This window comes from Geotrypetes seraphini, chromosome 15 (genome assembly GCF_902459505.1).
Source record: "Geotrypetes seraphini chromosome 15, aGeoSer1.1, whole genome shotgun sequence".
NCBI classification, from domain to species: domain Eukaryota; kingdom Metazoa; phylum Chordata; class Amphibia; order Gymnophiona; family Dermophiidae; genus Geotrypetes; species Geotrypetes seraphini.
In genome coordinates, this window is record NC_047098.1 from 55,061,215 (window position 1) to 55,086,606 (window position 25,392).

The 25,392-nt window shown below is 40.1% G+C and overlaps 1 protein-coding gene across 2 annotated transcripts in view; it reads right to left on the reverse strand.

Moving 5' to 3' along the window:
• Positions 1-487: 487 nt before the first annotated feature.
• The window catches only part of ZZEF1 (zinc finger ZZ-type and EF-hand domain containing 1), a 227,694-nt gene continuing 202,789 nt past the window's right edge, over positions 488-25,392 (reverse strand). For both annotated transcript variants that reach the window (XM_033921488.1, XM_033921487.1), the window contains exons 52-55: positions 17,538-17,703; positions 16,255-16,405; positions 13,618-13,689; positions 488-3,488 (exon numbers count right to left, since the gene is read on the reverse strand). In XM_033921488.1, coding sequence (XP_033777379.1) covers positions 3,414-3,488; positions 13,618-13,689; positions 16,255-16,405; positions 17,538-17,703 — 464 coding nt within the window. In that variant the 3' untranslated portion in view covers positions 488-3,413. The remainder of the gene's footprint in view (positions 3,489-13,617; positions 13,690-16,254; positions 16,406-17,537; positions 17,704-25,392) is intronic.

The following is a 25,392-nucleotide window of genomic DNA, read 5'->3' on the forward strand; positions in this document are numbered from 1 at the left end:
TATCCATCAGTGGAGACATCTAACCTCAGCCTGCCCCGGAACTCTTACTGCAGCAGCCGCCCGTCTAGGCAGGAACAGGAAGTCACTGTTGCAGTAAGAGTTCCGGGGCAGGCCGAGGTTAGATGTCTCCACTGACGGATACAGCGCCGCCGCTATAACATGTAAAATAATAGCGATGGGGGGGGGGGGGAAGTCCGGAGCTGCAGGGCCGGCGTTAGAGGGAGGAAGAGTTGATAGTGCCGCAGGGTCCCGCGGGGGGAGGGAGGAAGGAAGAAGATGCATGATGCAGTTACTGCATGAAGTGAAATGACTTGTCCAGGATCACAAGAAACAACAGTGGGATTTGAACCGGGTGTGTTTAGTTCTAACCATTAGGCAGTTTTCAGGAAGCTCACTCACTGCCCCACAAAATACCTTTTAAAAACTGCTCTTAAGTTAGAACGAATAACCGCAAAATACCAAAGAACGCAAGAAAGGAGCATACATAGACTTTTGCCATACTTCTATTTATTTCAGAAAATTTGTATATTTTACAATATATTTCAATTCATTTGCACATTTTGCTCATATCTATAACTTTCTTTTTACATCTGGAACACAATTGAAATAAGCTAAACATTTTCTTTACAACCAAATAAGAAAAATTTCAAAATATTAACCCTGTAAGAAAAGAAATTAAAACCTCTCTTTAAAACATGTAATGAAAATAAGTCACAAAGGGATCATTAAGAAGAGTGTGTGATTTTGTTTTTATACATTACACTTTTAAGACTTAGGCACCTATTTTTCAGTACATTTTTAAAGCCAGCTTTGTTAGTACTTAATAGTAACACCTGCATTCACTAGAGATTTGAAGCATTACACTTTACAGATTTCTGTGTAGTTCTGATATTCTGCACCTTTGTTATGACAGCTGAATCCTTACTTGATTTAGAAAGTCTCCAGCAAAAAAATAAAAAATAAATTTCAAAGAGCAACTTGAATAGGAAGGAGGTCAGCGATCATGATGTCCTTTTCAGCACATTGATCAACTTTAGTCAGGATTTCGGGACAAATAAAGAGTCACAGTTTTTCAGTCCCACACTGTGGATGGAATACTCTAAAGGGGACAATTTTCAAGTCACCTACCTAGGTATAGAATCTGTAAGGGCCAGGTTCTTTATTAAAAAAAAAAGAAAATATACACCTAGCTTCCTTTCCAAAATTACACACAGATACACACAACCCATTCACTTTGTACCTGTTTTTTTGGTGGGCAAGTTTGCTATTGAACAATGCACGGATCTGAAAATCCAATCTACATGTCAATTTCTAACTCCTCCCCTCAATCTGGCTAAAAAAAAAAGGATGCCTACTACAGAACCCCAGAAGTACTTTTAGTTGAATTGAGTAAGGGCAATTTCCAAACAGTGAATTTACCTGGGTAACTGATCTTGAAAGTTGTCCTCTGAATGACTTATGTTCCAACATGCGGGTCAAGCGACAGATCCATGCTAATTGATATGCCTAGTTAGTAATAGTTTCTAGTAAAGTATTATAAAATATTTATATATAATTTGAATCGATCATTCCATCACAGTGCTCTGTGTATTATAAAATTAAAAGCAAATGTATCATGCAGAGGAAACCAAAACAGAAAAATAAATTCATGATAGCATTAGTTTTAAGGATCCAATTGACAGTCTGTTATTCCTGATGTGAAATTTAATGCTTTCACCTGAACAATTAATTCAGTCTACAACTTCCACTCATAATGAGTGTTAGCAAATGAGAAGTAAATACATTTCCCTTCAATAAAGGACACATTTCCAAACTAAGTGTACAGGCAGGTGGATTTTTGGTTGATAGCATCCATCTGTCCACAGTTCTCCTTGGATATAGGGCTGATGGATGTTTATGAAATGGATGCAAAAAAAAAAAAAATCTATAGTACTATTTTTCTTTAATTCATAACTTTAAGGCATCAACAAAAGACTCTTTTCTTAACCAACTGTAATCATGGAGATGCTAGTCTGTCCACTCACAGCAAGTCACCTAACAGTAAGAGGAAAATAAATACACCAATCCCAACTCCCCATCTGCTTTTCAGTCTGACATCAGAATGTAAAGTTGTCCATCACACCAGTTTTCTCTTCCACAGAACAAACTTTCCAGTATAAAGCTTCTGTCGTCCCTTTCTTTGTATTTTATTTTTAACTACCCCTGTAAGGAATTTTCAGGCAGACTTATTTTCCATGTGCCAGAACCTACCCAACAGCACCATGTAAAGGTTAAAGGGCATTGTTACCACTTTCCACAGCATCCTAAACATCTCCATTTTAAGATGGTATTTTCCACATCTAACAGACCAATCTAACCAATCATAAACAGAAGAGACATTTATAGAAATCCTTGATTCCTTTCCTGCACCATATGTTTGGTTTCGATTAGGGAATATTTTAACTACTAAGTCATCAGTAGATGAAGGTAGCTATTTCTTATTCAATCATCACAAGTAGTGCAGTTATTGCTATGTGATATAAACTGGGGTAAATCAAAGCTTAATTACATATGGCCCCACATATATACATCATCCGTAGGGCCACACAAAATTACATTTATTAAGGGATATACTTTGAACATATCCTATGTTTCCTAGATCGTCATTTATCAACCCAAGCCTTTGTCATCTGTTAATTACTATCATAAATCATCTTACCCTCAGTGTGATACCAATATTTGGTAAACATACAGGCTGTATGCTAGTTGTACCTCACCAGAAGAATAAGTTAGGTACTTTAAAGACAAAGTAGCCTAAAGAGGTACCTAGCACACTCCAAGTTTAACATTCAGCCCAGAAATAGTACATCATCAGTCCTGTGGAAGTTTCACAGATCTCTCATCTACTTGGTGTCATTAAAGTCTATGAGGGGGGGATGATTCCACTGCGTCAGGTTTCCATCCCTCGCAAAAATGTGGCCCATTCATTGCAGTACAAAGCAAAATACATGGCCTGCGTTTCAACTCCTGCCAACTGCCTTCTGGACTTTGCTTTCCTTTTGCAGTCATACTGCCATCCAAGTTCTGCTGTGCGTCTTTCAACAAGGACTTGCATCCCTGGGAACACGTTAGACTGGTACAGGGCTTTGTTCATTGTATTTCCCTTCTTTCAATTCAGTGGTGTTTACTCCAGAACATGCTAGAATATGTGCATATAATATATTAGGAGGTGATGCCATCTAAAATTTGTTTTCCCTTTGATGTGTGTACTCTCACTACCACCTTTTCCGTGACACGGTGAGAGGCAGCATCATGTCTGTGCACAGGAGATGAAGTGATTTCTGGCACCCAGAGTTAGATGCTTACTCCAAGCTTACAGCCATAGACAGAATCATCCTCCTCCCATTCCACACAGTTGCATAGGAGAAGAGATCCTACACACGCCAGACAGTTGTGGATTTATTTGGATAGTTAATGGCCAGGCTGATGGCTGCAATGTTTTTCAGTGCCTGGGTATAAAGAGTCAAAGAGAGAACCATTTGTGAGAGAAAAATCATCATTTGCAATTCTTTACAAAAATAAAACAATCTATGCTGGTTTCCTACACTTTTCTTTTTTAGCATTAGAACATTTTAGTAAAAGGTGTTAACACTTAACTTGCATTAACAAGCTCATGTTAAATACAAAATACTGTATAACTATTATTAATGCAGATATTTGCTTCAAATTAAAACAAATATGTAAAATTATGGTCATTCTAATTTAATGTGGGCTTCAAAATAGAAAAACCTGTGAAATTACTAATCAAGATTTGCTCAGATGGCTTTGGAAGTTAGCAAGACAAATCTTTTGATTTGAAAATTCCCTTCCCTCCATGAAACTATGACATTTAACTGGATTTTATGACTGAATCCGAGTTCTAAAACAAATTGCATAAAAGGTAAAATAAAAAATGGTGTTATAACAAGAGAGTGGTGAAAATGTCTGAGAAAAAAGGCCTGGATTCCCAATCACACTACTGGGTTTTTATTTTCAAATGAGTGTCCCAAAGGAGTAAATACTAGACAAAACAAAAAAATGGACACTTAAAATATTTAATCCAGGGGTGTCCAATGTCGGTCCTCGAGGGCCGCAATCCAGTCGGGTTTTCAGGATTTCCCCAATGAATATGCATGAGATCTATTAGCATACAATGAAAGCAGTGCATGCAAATAGACCTCATGTATATTCATTGGGGAAATCCTGAAAATCCGACTGGACTGCGGCCCTCGAGGACCGACATTGGACACCCCTGATTTAATCCCTTAAACTGACAGAGGTGCTCAGAACCAATAAAGGTGGTAAGAAAATCACAAATGGGGACAAGCCCCTAAATGTGCTTTCCAGAGTCTTATCATTGCACCATCTTTTTTGCCAGTGAAAAGGTTTTTGCTGTGTCAAAAAATGTAGAATATTAAATTTGTTAAATATAAATATTTTCAATTTGTGAAATGCAAAGCTATAACTTAACTTAAATATAGCCAAAAAAGAAGTCCCAAAGGTAGTCTCACTGCAGTGTGTACTGGCGGGTTCTGACGCGTTTCGCCAATGGCTTCTTCAGAGAACCCACTCTTGCTGGCTGTTAAACAGTGGAAAACTTCTCCCTTGCTATCTTCTCACAGTCTCTTCATTTCCGGTTCTTAGCACCTTTATTGGTTCTGAGCACCTCTGTCAGTTTAAGGGACTCAATATTTTTTTGTTTTGTCTTGAGAAAAGAGAGGCCATCTTTGCTCAGTGAGGTATAAAACAGATCACAAAGCAAGTTGTGGATTGTGTGATCCTAAGGGGAGAGGGCATAGCTTGCTGGGGTAAGGGGGGGCATGAATGGGTAGAATAAACCTCTGGCAGTGTAGCTGGATGTCATTTTAACAGAAAACAGAAACAACTTTCTCTACAAATGATATCAATGGATATCGGCTGGGCCAGCACTACGACTTTAGGCACAACCTCTGCAAACTATCAATTGGTGCCCTCATCCCTCATTAGTATTAAAGGCAGGCTACATCCCCTTTTCCCTGCACTGCTTTATGAACCATTTGTTTGCGCAATGCTACTATTTATCTTTCAAACCAAATGTAACAAGAAAATTGTAGTGAAGGAGGGAATTCATTGCTGAAATAAAAAGTATTGAGCAATAAATACATAGCACCATATGAATTGACTGTCACAGTTCAAAAGATCAAGGTGATCAGAGCAAACAAAATCAGCTCAATTAAGAAAAGAAAGGTTTCACAAAAGGTTACAACTGCTTAGCTTTCTATGCTTTCATGTTTCTGAAATTAGAAATTAGTTCACTGATGTTTAGCTTGGCCCATAAATCACTCTCAGGAGCAACCATGGCAAGACTTAAAAGACTCTTGAGAAATACTTGATCACAAATATTACTTTATTTTTAATTGTGAAAACGATCGCTTGCCACGTGCCATGCTGAAAGAAAATGTCAGCAATGTTCTTAGGCCGATGCTCAAATCCAGTTGGTTGACGGAAAGAATTTGAGCGTTTCATAAGATTTATGGAATTAGCATAATTCAGGCTTAAAACAGATTTATAAAGGGGCAGAGTTCATCATAAGAGTTCTGTTCCACTGATGTCATTATTTATTTAAAAAATGTCTACCTCACCTAGACCTAAGTGGTTTATAAAAATACAAACATAATCATCCCTTAGCCAACATACGTACAAATGAGTAAACAAAACATTTTCAATTAGGATCCTAGCTCAACCAAGAGAATGCCTCCATACACAAAGTTGTTTTCAATAGTTCCTTAAAGTTTTGAATATCAGAAAGCAACCTCAGCTGTCCTGTCAGATTTATTCCATTATAAAGTACCTTCAACTTATGTTCTCATATTAGCATAATGTATATTTACTAATTCATCAGAAAAGAATTAAAAACCATACTCTTCAAGAAATTCCCGAAACAATCCTGACATCATCCACTCTTTACAACTCTAGAAAGAACAAATGTTCTTCCATTTTACAACCTGAAAAACAACAAATGATCTTCCTTAGTTTCCCTTTCTTCCTAAATTTCTACCTACTCTCCACTTTTTACCATTCAAATACTGACAAATGTTCTACTCTTTACAACTCTTGAAATGACAAATGTTCTTCCATTGTAACCCCCTTTCATAAATCTTTTGTAATCCACCTTGAACCACAAGGTAATGGCGGAATAGAAATCTCTAATATAATGTAATGTAATAATAATTGCAACTTTCTCTCTGACCTTAATGATCTAGAAGACTGATAAAGCCTCATCAATTGTGTTAGATATCAACTTGAGAATGACATGGGGACAAATTTGTCCCCATCCTCGCAGGAACTCAATTTCCTTGCCCCGTCCCCATAAGTTTTGTCACTGTCCCTCACCTTGACGCATTCCTGTAAGCTCTGCCTTAACTGCACAAGCCTCGAATACTTATGATTTTAAATTGTTTGAGGCTTGTGCAGATGACAGAGCTTGCAGGAATGGGGCAGGGACAGGAAAAGAGCTCGCTGGGCCAGGATGGGAAAATGAGTTCCCGCGGGGACAGGGAACAATTTGTCTCCGTGTCATTCTCTAATACCAACATTTGATTTTGCATAAAAATTTGAACTGATTGTTGTTGTTCTAACTGTCATTGTGGTAATCAAAATTGTCACCAAAAAAAAAAAAAGATATATACTCAAAATTTATACTCAAGTGATTATGGCGATTTGTCTCCCTTGGTCCTGCAGATCTTGTATATTCTTTATACTTCAACGGATTTGAGCAGTGGCTTTGAACTCTGTTTCCCCCTCAAGCTTTTTTGACAAAGTTGAGAGCAGTTTTAAGCAATGGCTTATAGCTGTAATCAGTGCAGTAGCTGAAAATAAAGGTTTTCGAGGTCTCAGTGGCTGTCAAAGTGCAGGCAATATTTTCACTGCTACTCTGAAGAATTGGTGTAATTCAACAGGTCATGCACAGGATGGGTGCAGAACAAGAATTGGAAATCCTGCAACCTGATGCTAAAAATCTGTGCTTGATTTACTGTCATAGTTCTTGTCACTTTGTAACCTGTACAGACTCCAGCAATTGCTGCAGTGTCCTAAAGAAGTTTTTAAAGAGGTTCCAATGTCAAGAGAGGAAATGTGCTTCTTGAGAACTGGCCAATGCTTTCTTGATGAGAAAAACTTGTGAACCTCTTGAATTGTTCCACCCATGGTTAAGCCACTGCTGCATCCCCATTTCTTTTCCCTTTCATGTTGACTTCATTGTTGCAACCTTGACCTGTCATATCATCAGGCATACAGCTGATCGACAACCGTGTTATACAAGCTTGTTCTGGTTGAACAGTTCTTCGATGTCAACCATGGCCTCCTCTTTGCAAGAATCAAAAAAAGTCATCTGCTTATCTGACATCTGGAGGACAGTCCATAGTAAAGAATTGTGTCTTCTTCTAGCCCTTCCTTGGAGTTCCTTCCTCATTACAAATCCTGTAAACTGTGCCGAGCTCCACAACTTTGGAGACGGTGCGGTATACAAACCCAAGGTTTAGTTTAGTCTTTTGGATTACAGACAATATTTTTTCAGTGATGGGCTTGTCCAAAATTACAGTAATTTCATTTTGTATGTCTTTGCTTTAACCAAGATCTGCAAGCTTAAGTGCCAAAGATTCTGAAGTTGAAGATGATTTTTATCAAAGGAGATCCTACTCAAAAATATTTAAAATACATGATGGCTTACCTTGATCTTCCACACTCATTGCTTTTCCTTTTGATAAATCTTCATCACCATTGATGAGAAGTTGCACCATTCCTTCACTCCAAGCAGTGGGTTGGAAAATGGAAGGCCAAGGTTCAAATTCCATGACAGCTCTTTGTGACGTTTCATCAGTTCTTCCTGGACACCGCAAGAAACTCTTGCTTCAGTGTTGCTAACCTTACTCTGTGGAACTCCCTCCTCTTATACCTGAGACTTGAGTGCTCTTTTGATACTTTCAAGTCCCAATTAAAGACTTCTTATTTCTCATTGGCCTTTCCACCAGACCTCTAATTGTTCATTCCGGTCTCACACTGTTATTTCCCCCTCCACTTTTACCCCTTTTTTGGGCTATGTAACTTTTCCCTTTCCCTCTCAACTCATCTCTCTCTCTTTCTTCTCTAGTTCTGTTTTGTCTTTCCCCTCCCTAATTTTTGAATATTGTATACTGCTCAGACTTCTTTTTTTGAATATTTGCTGTATATGAAATAAATTGAACTTGAACTTGGGCAAATCACTTAAACCTGTGCTGCACTGGGGTCCAATGCTTAACAGATTCTAGCAAAGCCATTCCAGCTAATGTCCCTCCATGCTGAGCAGAAGCAACATAACTATTGATGTCTCACACTGTGTAGAAAAAGGCAATGGCAAATCACTCCTGTATCATGTTAAGAAAAACACAAGGTGGGGTAGGTCCCTAACTGTGTGATCTCCAGAAGTTGGTTCTGGATCTGAATATCTTTGCTTAAATAGTGAAATTTGGGTTCTTGCCTTAAGGCCATTCCTATGTTTGGAAAGTTTGATCCTATCAGTTTCAGAAAGTTGCCTTTGTTTCTTTCAAAACGCTTCTCAGATAAGTATAACAGAGCAAGACATTAAGATTTAATAAATTTGATTTTAATGAGCCTTGCAATCACATCCAATCAACATTTTATTCTAGTTTATACAGTCTTTGATGTTGTGAGTCAAGTGTAGTTGGTGGCCCATGTGATAAGACACGCGGAGACAGTCTTTGATGTTGTGAGTCAAGTGTAGTTGGTGGCCCATGTGATAAGACACGCGGAGACAGACTTGAAGATCTCAATATGTATACTTTGGAGGAAAGGCAGGAGAGGGGAGATTTGAGAGAGACATTTAAATACCAATGTGGCATAAATACACATGAGGCAAGACTATTTCAATTGAAAGGAAACTCCAGAGTGAGAGGACATAGAATGAAGTTAAGAGGTGATAGACTCAGGAGTAATCTAAGGAAATATTTATTTACGGAAAGAACATAAGAATTGTCGCTGCTGGGTCAGACCAGTGGTCCATTGTTCCCAGCAGTCCGCTCACGCGGCGGCCTTAGGTCAAAGACCAGTGCACTAACTGAGACTAGTCTTACCTGCGTACTTTCTGGTTCAGCAGGAACATGTCTAACTTTGTCTTGAATCTCTGGAGGGTGTTTTCCCCTATAACAGCCTCCAGAAGAGCGTTCCAGTTTTCTACCACTCTCTGGGTGAAGAAGAACTTCCTTACATTTGTACGGAATCTATCCCCTTTTAACTTTAGAGAGTTCCCTCTTGTTCTCTCCACCTTAGAGAGGTTGAACAATCTCTCTTTCTCTACCAAGTCTATTCCCTTCAATATCTTGAATGTCTTGATCATGTCCCCTCTCAGTCTCCTCTTTACAAGGGAGAAGAGGCCCAGGTTTTCTAGCCTCTCATTGTATGGAAACTCCTCCAGTTCCTTAACCATTTTTGCCGCTCTTCTCTGAACCCTTTCGAGTAGTACTATGTCCTTTTTCATGTACGGCAACTAGTGTTGGACACAGTATTCCAGGTGGGGGGGCGCACCATGGCCTGGTACAGCTTCATGATACCCTTCTCTGATCTGTTTGTGTCAGATCCATCAAGGACGCTTCCTGCAGCAGCTCGTATGAAGCCTGACTGAGGCCTTGCAAAAAACCATGTTAAGATTCCACGATGGAAATGGATGCTTTACCAGGGGCCTGAGCTGTAACGCCCTCTTTAGGAATCTGGCTATGTCCAGATGAGATGCTAAGGAAGCTTTACACTCTTGAGCCCTGAAACAAGAGAGTCCCCACTTGGACTCTGAAGAACGCTACTGTGAGACCCTTGTCAAGGCTAGCCTGGAGAAAAGCCTGGAGCAGAGAATGGCTCCTCATTCTCCTTAATGCACCAGAACAGAAATGTTTCCCATGCCTTAGAGTAAATGGAGACTGTTGTAGGCTATTTGGCTCTGAGCAGAGTAACAATGACTACCTGTAAGCATCCCTTGCACGCTAAGGCTGCGTGCTCAAGCGTCATACTGTAAGAGCAAAGCAATCTGGATCTTCTATTACCAATGGTCCTTGAGAAAGGAGGTCCAGCTGTACTCACAGTCTGAGTCTTGCGCCTCTCTGAAAATGCACTAGGTCTGCATACCACAGTCCACATAGCCAATCTGGGGCCGCAAGAATGGCTGTTCCCCAATGACTTGCAATCCTGTGGAGCATCCAGCCTATCAAGGACCACAGAGAAAACATGTACAAGAACTCGCTCTTTGGCCACAGCTGGCCCAGAGCATCCAGCCCTATGCTTCTCAGCTCAGATCTTTGACTGAAGAATTAGACTGCTTTCCTGTTTCTTGTGATCACCATCAGATCACGTCAGGCGACCCCAGTGATGAACAATGGATTGGAAAGCTGCTGCAGACAGCATCTATTCTCCCAGATCCAGTGTCTGCTGAAGAAATCAGCTTGGACATTGTCCACTCTCAATACATGCTCTGCAACCAGATAAACATTCTCTATCCCTTAATGTATAATTCTCTTCAATCTCCTTTTAGAAATCATGGTTTTTAGTGTATCCTTCACACTACCATATAAAGTTCATCTAAAGGAGACTTCCTTATAACTTTTACCAAAGATAGAAGTGTGGAGGTGCATAATCGAAAGGAACATCTAAGTCCGTTTTCATCCAAGACATCCAAAGTAAAAAAAAATAGCTTAGGACACATTTTCGAAAAATACGTCCAAATTTTTTTTTTCGTTTCAAAAATCGTCTAACTATACGTCCTGCCGATCTGATCGTCCAAGCCGCTAAATAATCCATCTTTATACCACAGTTTCATCCAACTTTTCGTCCAAGTCAAAAACGCCTAGAACAAGCCCTGTTGGACGTGGGAGGGGTCTGCAAAATGATGGACTGAACACCCAGGCATGGCACCTAAATAGTGGGGTACCTTACAGGGCACTGCTGTGAACTTCACAAAAAGATGCCATGTCTTCTCCTCACTACAGCTCCCTTATAGGTCATGGTGAGCCCCCCAAACCACCTCCAGAATCCCCTAAACCCACTTATATACCACCCTAATAGCCCTTATGGCTGTAGGAGCCACTTATATGCCAGTAACAAAAGGGTTTTGGGGATGTATAGGGGAGTGCACATGTTTCAGTATCAATGCAGTGATTACAGGGGCTTATGGGCATGGGGCCTCTTCTTTATTTGGGGCCTCCTCTCTATGGGTCTCTAACCCACCCACAAGATGACTTAAGCTGCCTCTGTGCAGGACAACTGGGCTTTCCTATGCCAGGCTGCCAGGTGATGATGTTCTGGAGGCACAATTTTCAAGCTGTGATTAATATTTCTATAGGGGTGGGGGGGTCGGTGATCACTGGAGTAGTGTGTGGAGGTCTGTATTATGTGTTTGCAGTGCTTATTTGGTGACTTTAGGTGGGTTTTTGTGACTTAGATCACAGTTCTTCAACCGCCGGTCTGCGGACCAGTGCCGGTCCGCAGGAAATTTTTGCCGGTCCGCACAGGACCGGCAAGATTGACTCATTTCAACTTCCTGCTGGTCCGCGCAGGACCGGCAAGATCAGCATTGGAAGCGTGCGCTGGGCCGGAGAGATCTTGGGGAGCCTCCGACAGTGGCTTTCTCCCCTCTCTGCAGCTCTCCTTTACTTCCCAGCGCAGCGATTCACGAAGGCAGCCTCGGGGCTTTTGCTGAGTCGCGGCTGCCTCTGATGATGCAACTTCCTCTTTCCTCAGAGGCGGCGCGACCCAACAAAGGACCCGGGGCTGCCTTCGTGAATCGCTGCGCTGGGAAGTAAGAAGAGCTGCTGGGAGGGAAGAAAACCACTATCAGAGTCTGGGAAGCTGCTGGGCAGGGGAAAAAAGGGACAGCTGCTACTGGAGAGGGAGAAGAAGGAGAGATGCTTCTGGGAGGGGAGGAGGGAAAGGAATCTGGAAAGCTGCTGGGCAAGGAAAAAAAGGGACAGCTGCTACTGGAGAAGGAGAAGGAGAAGGAGAAGGAGAAGGAGAGATGCTTCTGGGAGGGGAGGAGGGAAAGGAATCTGGGAAGCTGCTGGGCAAGGAAAAAAAAGGGACAGCTGCTACTGGAGAGGGAGACGGAGAGATGCTGCTGGAGGGGAGGAAGGGAAGAGAGTTACTGCTGGACAGGAGGAGGAGGGAAGGGAGAATGAAAAAAGGAAGGAAACAGCTGGCAGAGAGATTAGAGGAGGGGAAGGGGAGACACAGGCATGAGAAAGTAGAGAGATTGATGATATGAAGGGGTCAGCAGAAAAATAAGCAGAGGGACAACGATGATAGATCTGGTGTAGGAGAGATAAAAATGAAGAGAGCAGTGAAGCTGGAATGAATCATGTAAAAAGGAGAGAGGGGCACAAGCTGGATGGAAAGGGGAGAGGGACATAGAAAGAAGACAAATACTATATGGAAGGGGGAGAGGACAGACAGTGGATGGAAGGGGCAGATGCTGGATTGAAGAGACAGAGAGGGCATACGCTGGAAGGAAGAGAGTGAAAAAAAGATTGAAAGCAGAAACCAGAGACGACAAAAGGTAGAAAAAAATAATTTTATTTCTATTTTGTGATTAGAATATATCAGATTTGAAATATATATCCTGCTAGAGCTGGTGTTAGACATAACTGGGGACTGCAAAACCCAAGCAGTGCTTCTTTAGCTTCCAGCTGGCTTAGGGCGCTCTCTGACCAGGGGGCAGTTGCCCTAGTTGCACTCCCCTAAAACTATTCCTGTCATGTGTTACTTCAGTATTCTGTTAGCATGATATTTCTGTGTAGCATTCTGTAATAATTTGGCTTGTTCAGTTTTCTTGATAGTAGAGGGGATATATGTAAAGGGGAGGGGAGACAGGGGTTTTGTTGATTCTTGCTCTGAATTATTTGTATTTATAAAATGACAATTCTACAGAATATTGTTTCTTTTTATACTTTAATAAAATACATTCAATATAAAATCATAACTGAGGTTTGTGTGGATGGGATCAGATGATTGTGGGGACCGAGCTCGCGGAGATGGGGCGGAAACAGGGTTTTTAAATTTTAGTCCTAGTAGTTTGCCGGTCCACAAAAAAATTATTTTTTTTCTGCCGGTCCATGGGTGTAAAAAGGTTGAAGAACACTGAATTAGACCATGTTTTAAATGGTCTAAGTTACAACGTCCATGTTCCGTCGATCCTGGGCTGTATAACTTTCGGTTATACATGCTGTACAACTAAATCTAAGCCGGCCCATGTCCCGCCCAACTCCCGCCTTCGACACTCCTCCTGAACTGCCCCATTAAGCGATGGTCGCTCAGCGGCACTATGGAGGCCTAAGTCGTTTAGAAATATGTCCAAAACCCGTTTTTATTATCGGCACTTGGACGTATTTTGACAATGTTTGTCCAAGTGCCGACTTAGGCCGGTTTTTGGACGTTTTTCTCTTTCGATTATGAGCCCCATAATGTACATTAATACCCTACATAGACTATTACTCAAATCTCCAGTCTTGGCACAACTCCTACACAATGACTTGGCAGTGACTGATGTTGGTTTTATGAATACAGCTAGCAGCCTGGAAGGGTTGTTACCTGTGCTGTATAGTACTGAAGGTAGTCATCTGTAGTTAAGGCAAGTAAGTATTCATGTAGGTGGCCACTTTCCTGCAATGAAAGAGATCAAATAAGTAAAACAGGAAATAGTTTAAAATATGCAAATACGATTGAGCAGCCTTGTAGGTTGGCAGAGCCTTTTATAAAATACCAGTGGAATTCTGACCTGTTTCAATTCCCATCTGAATGTTCTATGGAAAACTGAGTTTTACTTCTACAGATAATTAAAGATTTCTGACATGATTCTTTTCTTACAACAAATTCCAGCATTTGCCTCAACTAAATTGGATAATCCCTCATCTTGCAATGTACATGGTTTTGGCTTGAAGACAATACAAGGGAAAAGAATAATGAATTTGCATAGCTATTGGGCAAATAATCAGAGTAAAGCATTTTTCCATATATGGGCACAAAAGCAGCTGACAGAAATGAAAGCCAAGATCTGCCCTTTTAACCACTGGTGGGAATCTCTTGACCTGAGTTCAGTGAGCAGGAAAACCCACTGGTTCTTGGTCTCTCCTTTCATTTCATGCTACAGTTGCTGGTGATGCAATGCAGTGACAGAATTCAAAAAGGTGTGAGATAAACACAAAAGGATTACTAATGTGAAAAGGCATGATATATAAAAACAAAACTTAAATGACTGCATGCATGTTGATGTGTTTTGAAGTAGAACTTAGACAGTGAAGAACTAAGGCCAGGGCTGGGCAGACTTCTACAGTCTGTGTCTCATGTACGTTAAGTTAGGTTAGTTATGTTATTTTGGAATTCAATTTGGACTCAAGTTAACTGTCTTCTAGAGAACCATGTTGCGTTATCCTATGACACCGTTTTGTTTGGTATATCTATGAGGAAAAAAAGTCAAATTTCGTCATGTAATAATAAACTTTTGTTAATAATGACAGGAGTTGCCATTCAGCATATTACCAACAATTGGAAAATCTACTCTAATCTTAACTATACATTTTGGTGGAATTCAGTATGCCATATTTATAAGATGGAAAGAGCTATTGCTACGCAGAAAGGGACTTACAATAAGTTTATAGAGATCTGGGGACCAATGGAAAAGTATTGTAATGAGTAGACATCATTTTTTTAAGGGAGATTATATTTACACATTGGGGGGTGGGGGGCGATATAATTTTTATTTGAAAGTTTGTTTTACTTACTTTAAGAAGGGTGGAAGGGAGGGGATTTCTATTTTTGTTTATGAGGATTTGGTTAAGAATTTTAAGTGCTGTATTGAAATTATAATGGATATATTTATGTACACTTATTGTCTGTTTTAAAATGACTCAAGAAATTTAGTTACTTTAAGAAGGGTGGGGGGTGGGGATGTATATTTTTGTTCTAGATGATATGATTAAGAATTTCAAGTGTTATATTGAAAGTTTAATGGATATTTTATTGTACACTTGTTTAAGATTTAAAATGAATAAAGAATTTAAAACAAAGTTAGGCTAGGATATCGAAGACTCCAACAGTAGTTGAAACATAAGGACAGTGCCGTTAGACTTCTATGGTCTGTGTCCCATGTAAGTTAAGCTAGGTTAGGACAGGGGTAGGCAATTCCGGTCCTCGAGAGCCGGAACCAGGTCAGGTTTTCAGGATATCCACAATAAATATGCATGAGATGGATTTGCATCTCAAGGAAGCAGTGCATGCAAATCCATCTCGTACATATTCATTGTGGAGATCCTGAAAACCTGACTTGGCTCCGGCTTTCGAGGTCCGGAATTGCCTATCCCTGGGTTAGGATATCGAGGACTTCAACATTACTTGAAACATAAGGACAGTGCCGGATAGACTTCTATGGTCTGTGTCCCATGTACATTAAGTTAGGTTAGGATATCGAGGACTCCAACAGTAGTTGAAACATAAGGACAGTGCCGGATAGACTTCTATGGTCTGAGTCCCATATACGGTAAGACGGATCAGGATAGGCTAGAATGAACTCTTGACAGCAACTTCGGCAGTTGGGATATAAAAGATAGAAGTTCACCTGGCACTATTTTCTGTGCGACAAAGAAAGATCAAGATTAAGTATATGTATTTTATACTACATTAATTGTTGGTTTAATCATGAACTGATAAAGATCTGTTGTCATCTACTATATTACTATGGAATCCCAGGGTCAGTTTAACCATCAGAAAGACTAGGAAGTCATCTAGGGCAGCAAAGAACAGCTGAAATCAAACCAAAAACAATTGGTGGTTATTCTTACTTGCAGGGAGGATGAGAAGATTTCAGATAGACCATCTACCTCGGTAAATGGCTTCTCTAAATTTGTTTAGTGCACAGTTATTGTTTATTCATTTCTATTCCACCTTACATCAAGGAGGATTATAAAATTTGCATACACATGTAACGAGAGCAAAGTTTAATATTCACAAGTTACGTCGTCGATAATTCATTTTTATTGGATCATTCTGAGAAGTGTGATATTGGGAGATTATGACTACTGTGCACAGATCTTAGGGACCTGAAACTTAATTTAGGAGGGGCTCAAGGTCAAATATTTGCCCGGCACATAATGCCTCAACTCTGCAAAAAAAAAAACTGCTTTTCCTCAAATTACTTGCCCAACAGCACTGACAAACCCCTAGTTTGCTTACATTGGCTCGATTTTCTGTAAGGAAGAAGAGTTCTGTGAGGGCTCGGTGCAGCGGAAGGAGGATGCCAGTGCTGGTCACATCCTGGCACAGATTGTTTTCCATCTGGGTAAAGATCTGCCAGAGAGGTCTCAGCAGTGTCAAGTTGCAGTCACTAAAGGAGGGGCAAGAATGACGCAGGTGAAAACAAGCTTAAGATCTGGACCAAGAGAAATACCACCCAAATGGAAAAACCAGACTACACGAAACCCAACTCTCTCAGCTAATTATGCAAAACTACAAAGCACAACATTATTATATCAGGGAATGTGCTTTATTAGTTTATTGTTTGCTAAATATGATGGTTCAACTTTTCCAAGGCAGAAGAGTGTGCTGAGTCTTTGAAATGCTAATTACATTGGAGAGATTGGGACATTTTGCCTTTGGTGTTTACAGCAAAAGAACAAATAGAAGTGGAGGCGCTTAAGTTTACTATAAAACAGGAACCCTCCTGTTAGTTCTCCTTTGTTTTCATGTAAATATAGTATAAGGATTAAAATTCATGCCAATTTTTTTTAATCTTCTCCTTTCCAGCTACATTCTTTGTGATGAAGACTCTTGTACAAAGACTAACTGTCACCTTTTATAAATGTATGAGATACTTAAAAGATTTTTTAAAAATAATTCAATATTTTGTGTCCTGAGACTTTTCAGTTGTGCTAAACCTTTTGAGAGAATTTTCAAAGGTTCAGAACCTTCAGTTCAAATCTGATCATTTGATGCTAGCTGTATGCAGAGCATTAGCATTTAGAGATCCTATTCGGTTTCATATAAACATTTAGAGCCAAATGTAACAATGGGAGTTTCTATTTGTTGTCTGTGGAAAAACTGCCAGTATAATCAACATATTCAGATATGGCTGTTAAAGGAACCTGCTATTTTTAAAAATCTCCTTTAAAATGCAGCGTTCTGAATAAATGTTTGAAGTAGAATTTTTTTTCATACAGAGCACTCGCCTATTCCTGCTCCAAATGGGAATGTAGCAAGCATGGCGTTTTTTAACCTCTTTAGAGGTTAAAGTTCTAAAACTAAGCAAACAAAAAAGCATTTGCCTTCTTTGAGTTATTGTTTTGACTTCCAAAAATATGACAGTATTTTCAAATTTGAGAACGTGTGATTTTCTACATCAAAAAGAATTACAATTTATTCAAGCTACTTATAAAACTGATCTCCTGCTTCCCCAGCTTCAATTAATAGGAAAAAAAAAATAATAGAATTGCCTGTTTATTTTCTAGCTGGGTACACACCTTAAAGAACTGCACTGTAAAGTCTTCAGCAGTAAGTGGATAGCTTTCAGTCTTTGTTGACCAGTCTGGCGACAAGCCACCCCCACTTGCCACTCCCAGATATCAGACAGTGGCATGTGTGGAACAACTCTCTCATTTGACAACATCTGCTTTAAGATTTCAAACCCTAAAAGCAAGAGTAAATTATTTACAGAAAACCTGAATTAGGACACATTCTAGCCCAATGTTCTGCTCTCTCCTCCTTTTCTGCAGCTTTCCTCACATACATAAGAGGGGAAATATACCCACAATATGGTTAATGAAATTCTTTCCTCCCCTTCTGCACATGCATGCTTGCTCACATACAGCCAACATCCTCCTTTGTTTATAACTGCTATTTACACACAAACAAAACAGATAAACATACAAGATCGCTATAATTATCTATACAGATAAACATACAAGACCTCGTACTTATATCTATGTATCTATCTTTTGGTAATATTTTGCCTGTGTGTATGCACAAATTAGTTGTGTAAGGCTAGGATGGAAGCAATAGTTGTGAAGGGGTATGGGCAGTTCAGGGGGTTTGAGGGGTGAGTGAAGTTTGCTGATTATGAGATAGTTACAGGTGGTAGTTTTGGGAGATGGAGAAAGTATGTCTTACCTTATTATTTTTTATTTAGACATACTAGATCAGTTCAGAATGGGTGGGTTGTGTCCAGAAGATGGAGACATATAAAACAATCTGTGTGTGTGTTCTATGTGATTTGCCTTTAAGGGCACTATGCTGCCTTAGAATACTCCGTTTTTTTAATAACTAAGCAAAAGGGCTCAAGTTCACACTTCTGGTCACATGCTGTATTCAGCCATTACCTTTATCAACAAGACACTGCTCTACTCTGATACACAGTTCTCCAACTGGGTCAGGAAGTGCTTCAAATGCAATGAGAGAAAAAAGTCAGAGGAACTGCAAAATAACTCTGAATTGAGAAAAAGAAAGGAAATAAGACAACCATTCAGAATATAAACATGCCCATTAATATCTAACTAGAAAGGGTCTCTGGACTGGTCTGATAGGACCAAAGGGGAAAAAATTATAAAGCAAGTCAATTTTTCCTTCCTTAGTGTCCTTATCAGGTCAGTCCAGAACATGTGGGATATGAGATGTACTAAAAAATCCTTGAGATGGGTAGGACTTCAACTTTATGACTTAATGGTTCTAAACCATGATTCCAGAAGTCAAACTTGTCCTACAAGCATAAGATGTAGAACATATTGCAATACTATCCATGAAAATAGAGAAAACATCTAGCGCTACCCCTAGAAAATAAGATAGTGCTTGTATAGAAAATACTGCATTGGATATGTAGGGTGATGTCCCTTAACTGACAAGGAACACAGAGAAGGAAGGAACTCCAATGTGCATGTGATATCACTTACTGAAATTTCAGTAGCAAAGTATGAAGCCCTGCTTGGCTTCAAGAGAAGTGTGCATCCTCTCAAAATTTTCCTATTTGTGTATCACCAGGAAAGGAGGAAGAAAAAAAAAGGAGCCCAACAAGGAAAAGGGAAGTATTTTGGTAATATTTCCAGAAAATACTCTGTGCATATCTCTTAGGAAAAACACACCAACGTCGCTTATGACTCAAGTGCTAAAGCTTGACAGACACCTGCTAGGTTGCTTGCTCTCAAGATAGGCCATTTATTTCAGCTGATATGCTGCCTTTCCATTACTTTTTTGCAGTGGGACATCTCCTTTAACCTCCACCAAATGGAAGCAAAATGATGGCCAATAGTTTTTGCCTACCTCTCTGGACCCTGCCCACCAACAGTACCACCAGGCCAATACGACCGCCTACATGAAGAAATGCCAGGATGTCATTTCCCTCGTTTTCAGAACTGCTTAAGGTAAGTCAAGGAATGCAGATTGCCTGACTGCTCCCAGTGCAGGCTAAATTCAGTAGTAAGAAGTGGTTCCTCTCTCACTGTAGGCCATGAAATTCCTAAAGTGAATAAGACTCCAGTGGTAACTGATTAGAGAATGGTTTAGCTTGAAAAGTAAACATTTAGTCAAGCAGAATGGGAGTATTTGTTTCCAAACTAGAGTACATATTTCCTAGATGCATCTTGAGACCTTCCTGTCAAACCTGAAGAGAGAACAAGGATACTAAGTTTGATGGACCCTTGGTCTGTCCCAATTTGGCAATTCTCATGTTCTTATATCAAGAAGGCCACCAGGTGACACAGTGAGCAAACATCCAAAAATCCAAAAATTTCAGGCAATTTGGGGTCAAGGACTTTATCTATGGATGCAACCACAGAATCTAGCATTTAATTCTTTGATATATGGGAGCAGTTATAGAATTCTGATTTGGCTTCCAATAAGATGAAAGCTTTGTGAGAAGTAAGCTGAGCTTGAAACAGAGCTTAACCTAACTCTCCCTCTTTAATTATTTTTTTTTCAAGTCTGATACTACCACTCAGGACATGAACAGCATAGATGAACCGCCTCTCAGGTCTCTCGTGTTATGGTTGTCCAAGGTCAATTGCCTTTATGCATCTGACAGCAGCAAAACTAAAAGGTGAAGGACTCATTACATTACTCATGAGGATATAAATTGATAAAAGTCAATTATGATCACCTAAGAAGGAGAAGCCTCACAGAATCAGAATGCAAACTAGGAGTGCCAATATAGATGCATACGTGACCAGAAAAAACCAAGGGAAAATCTGAGGTGGTTTCCTAATTTTATTATGATAACCATTCTTGCAATTGTTCTGCCATCATATCTGATCAGAGGGTTTCCAAAATTCCCAATCAGTAATTCTATAGAAACCTTTAACAAAGGAAGGAGTACCTCTACTCAGCCTGTGCAGGTTGCCGGACAAGATGGACCTAAGGTCTGATCCGGTGAAGGCATTTCTTATGTTCTTATGGGACTTGCTTTAAGACTAGAATAAATGGATGATTCAAGATGGCGACTAGAGCTGCGCTCTATTGAATTTAAACTTTTCTTCTATGAAAAGGATAATTACTTACGATGCTGAAACGGAGAGACCGGAGCGTGGCTGCCGCCTCGCAACACATTGGGGTGCCCATTCTCGGTAATATTGAGGAACTATTGAGACGGATGCAGGAGGTGCCGATGGAGCTGGGGAGCAGCCCGCAGAGGATGCAGGGAATAGGCGAGACCGTGGTGGCTCCTCCTGGGCTAGAAACAACTCCCCGATGTAAAGATGCCGCTCCTGCAACCTCAGATTACCAGCTCTCCAAGGGGTGCGGAAACCCCAGAGCTCAGGGTGTTTCACTCTCCAGAGGCGAGTATCTTTACAGCAGTGAGTCTGGAGGTTGGTGCACCAATTCAAGGGAACCCAATTGAAATGGGGCAATTCCAGCATCGGAGAATGGATTGAGCAAAGCGGGTGGAGAACAAGAAACTCTACAGACTGGTGAGCACCTTTTCACTAGCAAATCTTTAATATCACTGGAAAAGCCCTTGGTGGTAACCCTGGAGTCTTTATGAGTTTGGTGAAGGCCATAAGTCTCAATCTTCAGCAAATTGAAGGGAAATTATTTGAACATTCTAAAGAGTTAAAAGATTTGAAAATTGAAGTGATTGCCTCTAATTCTTTGGTTTAGAAACTTGAACTGGAAATAATAACTTCTAAACAATTGCACGAGAACTTAATGAAGGATAATATCAATCTTAGAAGAAAAGTGGAAATGCTCAAAAACAATTCTCAGTATAATAATTTAAGATTGATTAATTTCCCTATGCTTATGTTGGTAATACCTAGGGAAATGCTTAAGAAACATCTATTAGAAATATTGGGTGTTTCAGAAGAAACATTACCCCCTTCTCTCATGTATATTATCTGCCTGATAAAAATCAACTTCAAAGAAGTTCTCTAGACCAAGAGCTTTTGAATGTATCAGAAATGTTGGAGATATCAGATAAAGAGGCAGCAGTGCCAGCTACTTTGATTATATCTGTAGCTCTTTCAATTGACAAAGCATGGTTGTTGAAACGCTTCTTTAAAAATAGGCAAAAAGAATTTATGGGTCATAAAGTACAAATGCTCCCTGATCTTACACGGGAGACGCAGAAGCGTCGCTGTGAATTTCTTTTGATGAAACATGGGGTTACATCTTTGGGTGTTACTTTTTACTTACAACATCCTTGTAATTGTATTGTGTGTTACTTTATGTCTTTTTTGAGCCAAGTCAGTTGACAACTTTTTTGTCGTTATCCCGCTTGGAGATTGGAAAAACTTGAGCCCTATTAAAATGAAATATGTACCTTCGCACTCAGCTCCACAGCCTGTATTAACCTTTAATATATATATTTTTTGCACTCGCTAAATCTTATCACCTTGGATTTCACTGGAGGACTTGAGCTTAATTAGCCAATGTTTATTTTTCTTGTTGATTATTGTTAAAGTGTATACTTTAAAGTAATGAAATACGTAAAAGACTAATATTTGCTTTCTGTACAAGTTATGCTTGGTAATTAAGTTTGAAAATCAATTAAAAAAAGACTAGAATAAATGAAAAAAACATCCAGGAGTTCCCATTAAAGCTATACTTCAAGGCAGAAAGTGAAAGGAAGATAGGAATCTCTGAACAGAAGGAGATAGACCAACAGCTGGGCATATTCCTGGAAGAATTGAGCTTTAAGGATACTGTACAAATGGAATAAGTGCAAAGACATAGTGAAAATTGCTCTCGGCATGCTCAAAGTGTGATCAGGAGAGCATCATTTCAGGGAGATGTTAAAATTAAGCTGGCTGGCAACCTGTTGCCTGAAGATTTTCAAAGGAATATTCACTAAAGATGTACCCTTGAAACCCAGAGGAAATTGGAGTCTCTGCTAATTCTAGCATCTACTAAGTATGGAAATTAATGTAAAGCATGGAAGAATTCCACATCTAAAGAAATTTCAGCAATAAAGTCCATCATCCTGAAGACAGAAGCATGCTTTCTGAATTAGAAGACCACATGAAAAAAGGCATTATTCAGGTATTTCTTTAAACAGAACCATAGTTTCTTAAACTATGAAAACAACACTGCAGTTACGAGAGCAGCCGAGCAGTCCAGAGTAGGAAGAATCAACTCTTCCCTACTGAAAAAGATTTGCCTTCTGGCCCCAATATCCTCCCTAATGGCATTCATACTTAGGAACAGAGCTGGAAATCATATGCCTCAGAAGGAGTTGTTCAGTATAAGATTCCCAATACTGTATTACATTACATTAGTGATTTCTATTCCGCCAATACCTTGTGGTTCAAGGCGGATTACAAAAGAAGTTATCTGGCTATTTCCAGAGGAATTGAAGAGAAGAGCGGGTTGCTTCAGAGAATTGGGATGAGTCTTGTGGTGTTAGTTTGTCTTCAAAGATTTCTTGAATAGCATGTATTAAGAATTAGTCACAGAAAATACTGCTCTTCAGAAGAATTAAACAAACAAGTGACCATTACTAAATCAGGAAGCTACTAAAACTTCCAGTAAGATATTATCTTACAATAGGGCTCAGCAAAAGCTCTGAGGTAAAAAAGAATCTCCTTGGGAGCAAGGGTTTCCAACAACAGAGCAAATTTTCACTTAAACTCCTCTTTTAAAAATCAGACAGAAACCCCAACAGTGCTTGAGGACTGGACAGGTTGAAATTAGGAATGGATCGTGATTTTTTTCCCCTGTGCTCTAACTCATATATCTTGAGTGCCCATGAGTGTTACTAAGATATTTACTATATCTCTATAGATAACAAATAGACAAGAGCTGGTTTTCTTACATAGAGTATTGCCTATTCCTAAAATTAGCCACTGGAAATAATGTTCGCAGGTGCTTCAGTCTGCAAACCTTTCCAGATATTGCCTCTATCTGCTAAAAGACACAATGACAGAGCTCCCCTAGGATCGTCTAATATGTGCATTACCAGCAGAGATTTAAGGGCATGAACAACTTAAGACAAGCTTCATCAGCCACAATGGATCCCCTATGACCAATAGGTTCAAAGTATTCTGTGATATATTGCAATATCATAGTGGCTACTACTGGACCTGGAGAGAAGGAGAAGGAAAGATGCTGCTGGGAGGGGAGGAGGGAAAGGAGTCTGGGAAGCTGCTGGACAAGGGAAAAAAGGGACAGCTGCTACTGGACCTGAGGGAAGGAGAATGAGAGATGCTGCTGGGAGGGAAAGGGAAGGGAAGAGAGTTACTGCTGGACAGGGGGAGGAAGGAAGTGAGAAGGAAAAAGGAAGGAAACAGTTGGCAGGGAGATTAGAGGAGGGGAAGGGGAGAGACAGGAATGAGAAAGTAGAGAGATGGGAAGGGAGGTAAGCAGAGATATAGAGAGGGACAAAGATGCTAGATCTGGTGTAGGAGAGATAAAAATGAAGAGAGCAGTGAAGCTGGAATGAATCATGTAAAAAGGAGAGAGGGGGCACAGGCTGGATGGAAAGGGGAGAGGGGCATAGAAAGAAGACAGATACTATATAGAAGGGGGAGAGGGCAGACATTGGATGGAAGGGGCAGATGCTGGATGGAAGGGGCAGAGAGGGCAGACGCTGGAAGGAAGAGAGTGAAAAGAAGATGAAAGCAGAAACCAGAGACAACAAAAGGTAGAAACAAATAATTTTATTTCTATTTTGTGATTAGAATATATCAGATTTGAAATATATATCCTGCTAGAGCTGGTGTTAGACATAACTGGGGACTGCAAAGTCCAGGCAGTGGCTTAGGGCTCTCTCTGATCAGGGGTGCAGTTGCCCTAGTTGCACTTCCCTAACCCTATACCTGCTATGTGTGACTGCGGTATTCTGTTAGCATGATATTTCTGTGTAGCATTCTGTAATAATTTGGCTTATTCAGTTTTCTTGATAGTAGAGGGGATATATGTGAAGGGGAGGGGAGACAGGGGTTTTGTTGATCTTTGCTCTGTATTATTTGTATTTATAAAATGACAATTGTACAGAATATTGTTTCTTTTTATACTTTAATAAAATACATTCAGTATACAATCATAACTGAGGCTTGTGCGGATGGGATCAGATGGTTTGCGAGGACCGAGCTCGCGGAGACGGGGCGAAACGGGGTTTTTAAATTTCAGTCCTAGTAGTTTGCCGGTCCACAAAATAATTTTTTTTTTTCCGCCGGTCCATAGGTGTAAAAAGATTGAAGAACACTGTACTAGAGAACGTGCAAGATGACGACAATTTGAATGATTAAGAATACAGTATTACATAGTTGTCTCAGAAAAAAAAAATCTTTTCATAACGTTAGAAATGTGTTGATCAAAGGTGAGATAACTGTTTCACCTACACAAAGAACATTAAACTGCGTCACTAAAAGGAATAGATATATCCCTAAGTTATAGTGTATAGGTGGTAGATATTGACTTAAACCAGGGAAACAAAACAGCAACCAATTTGGAGGGATTTAATTTGAGACCATTCCTCAAAAGCCAATTAGCTACTTCTTCTAGATTGGTGGGGTGGGTGGGAGATAAGAGGAGTTAAGTTACTGTTGGAGAAATCAATGACCTTAAGAAGCTTGCACAATTACAGTTCCCGTTGCCTTTTTTACCCGCATTGCTTGCTTATCTTACTTTCTGTCGATGAGGGGGTGGGGGGAGGGGCCGCGTTGCCGATCGATGCTGGAGGGGCCCATCGCCGTTTAGAAAAAAACAATGTTCATGCCTTCTTTCATCGGGCCCCCCTGACCATTTCGGGCTCTAGGCACGTGCCTATTTGGCCTATTGGTTAATCCTGCCCTGTAGATAGTAGGGTAGTTTTTGGGGAAAGGACAATTTGTGGGGTGATGGGGCAGTTGGGAGAGATATTTTTGGCAGGTGGGACAGTTCTGGGGAATAGAG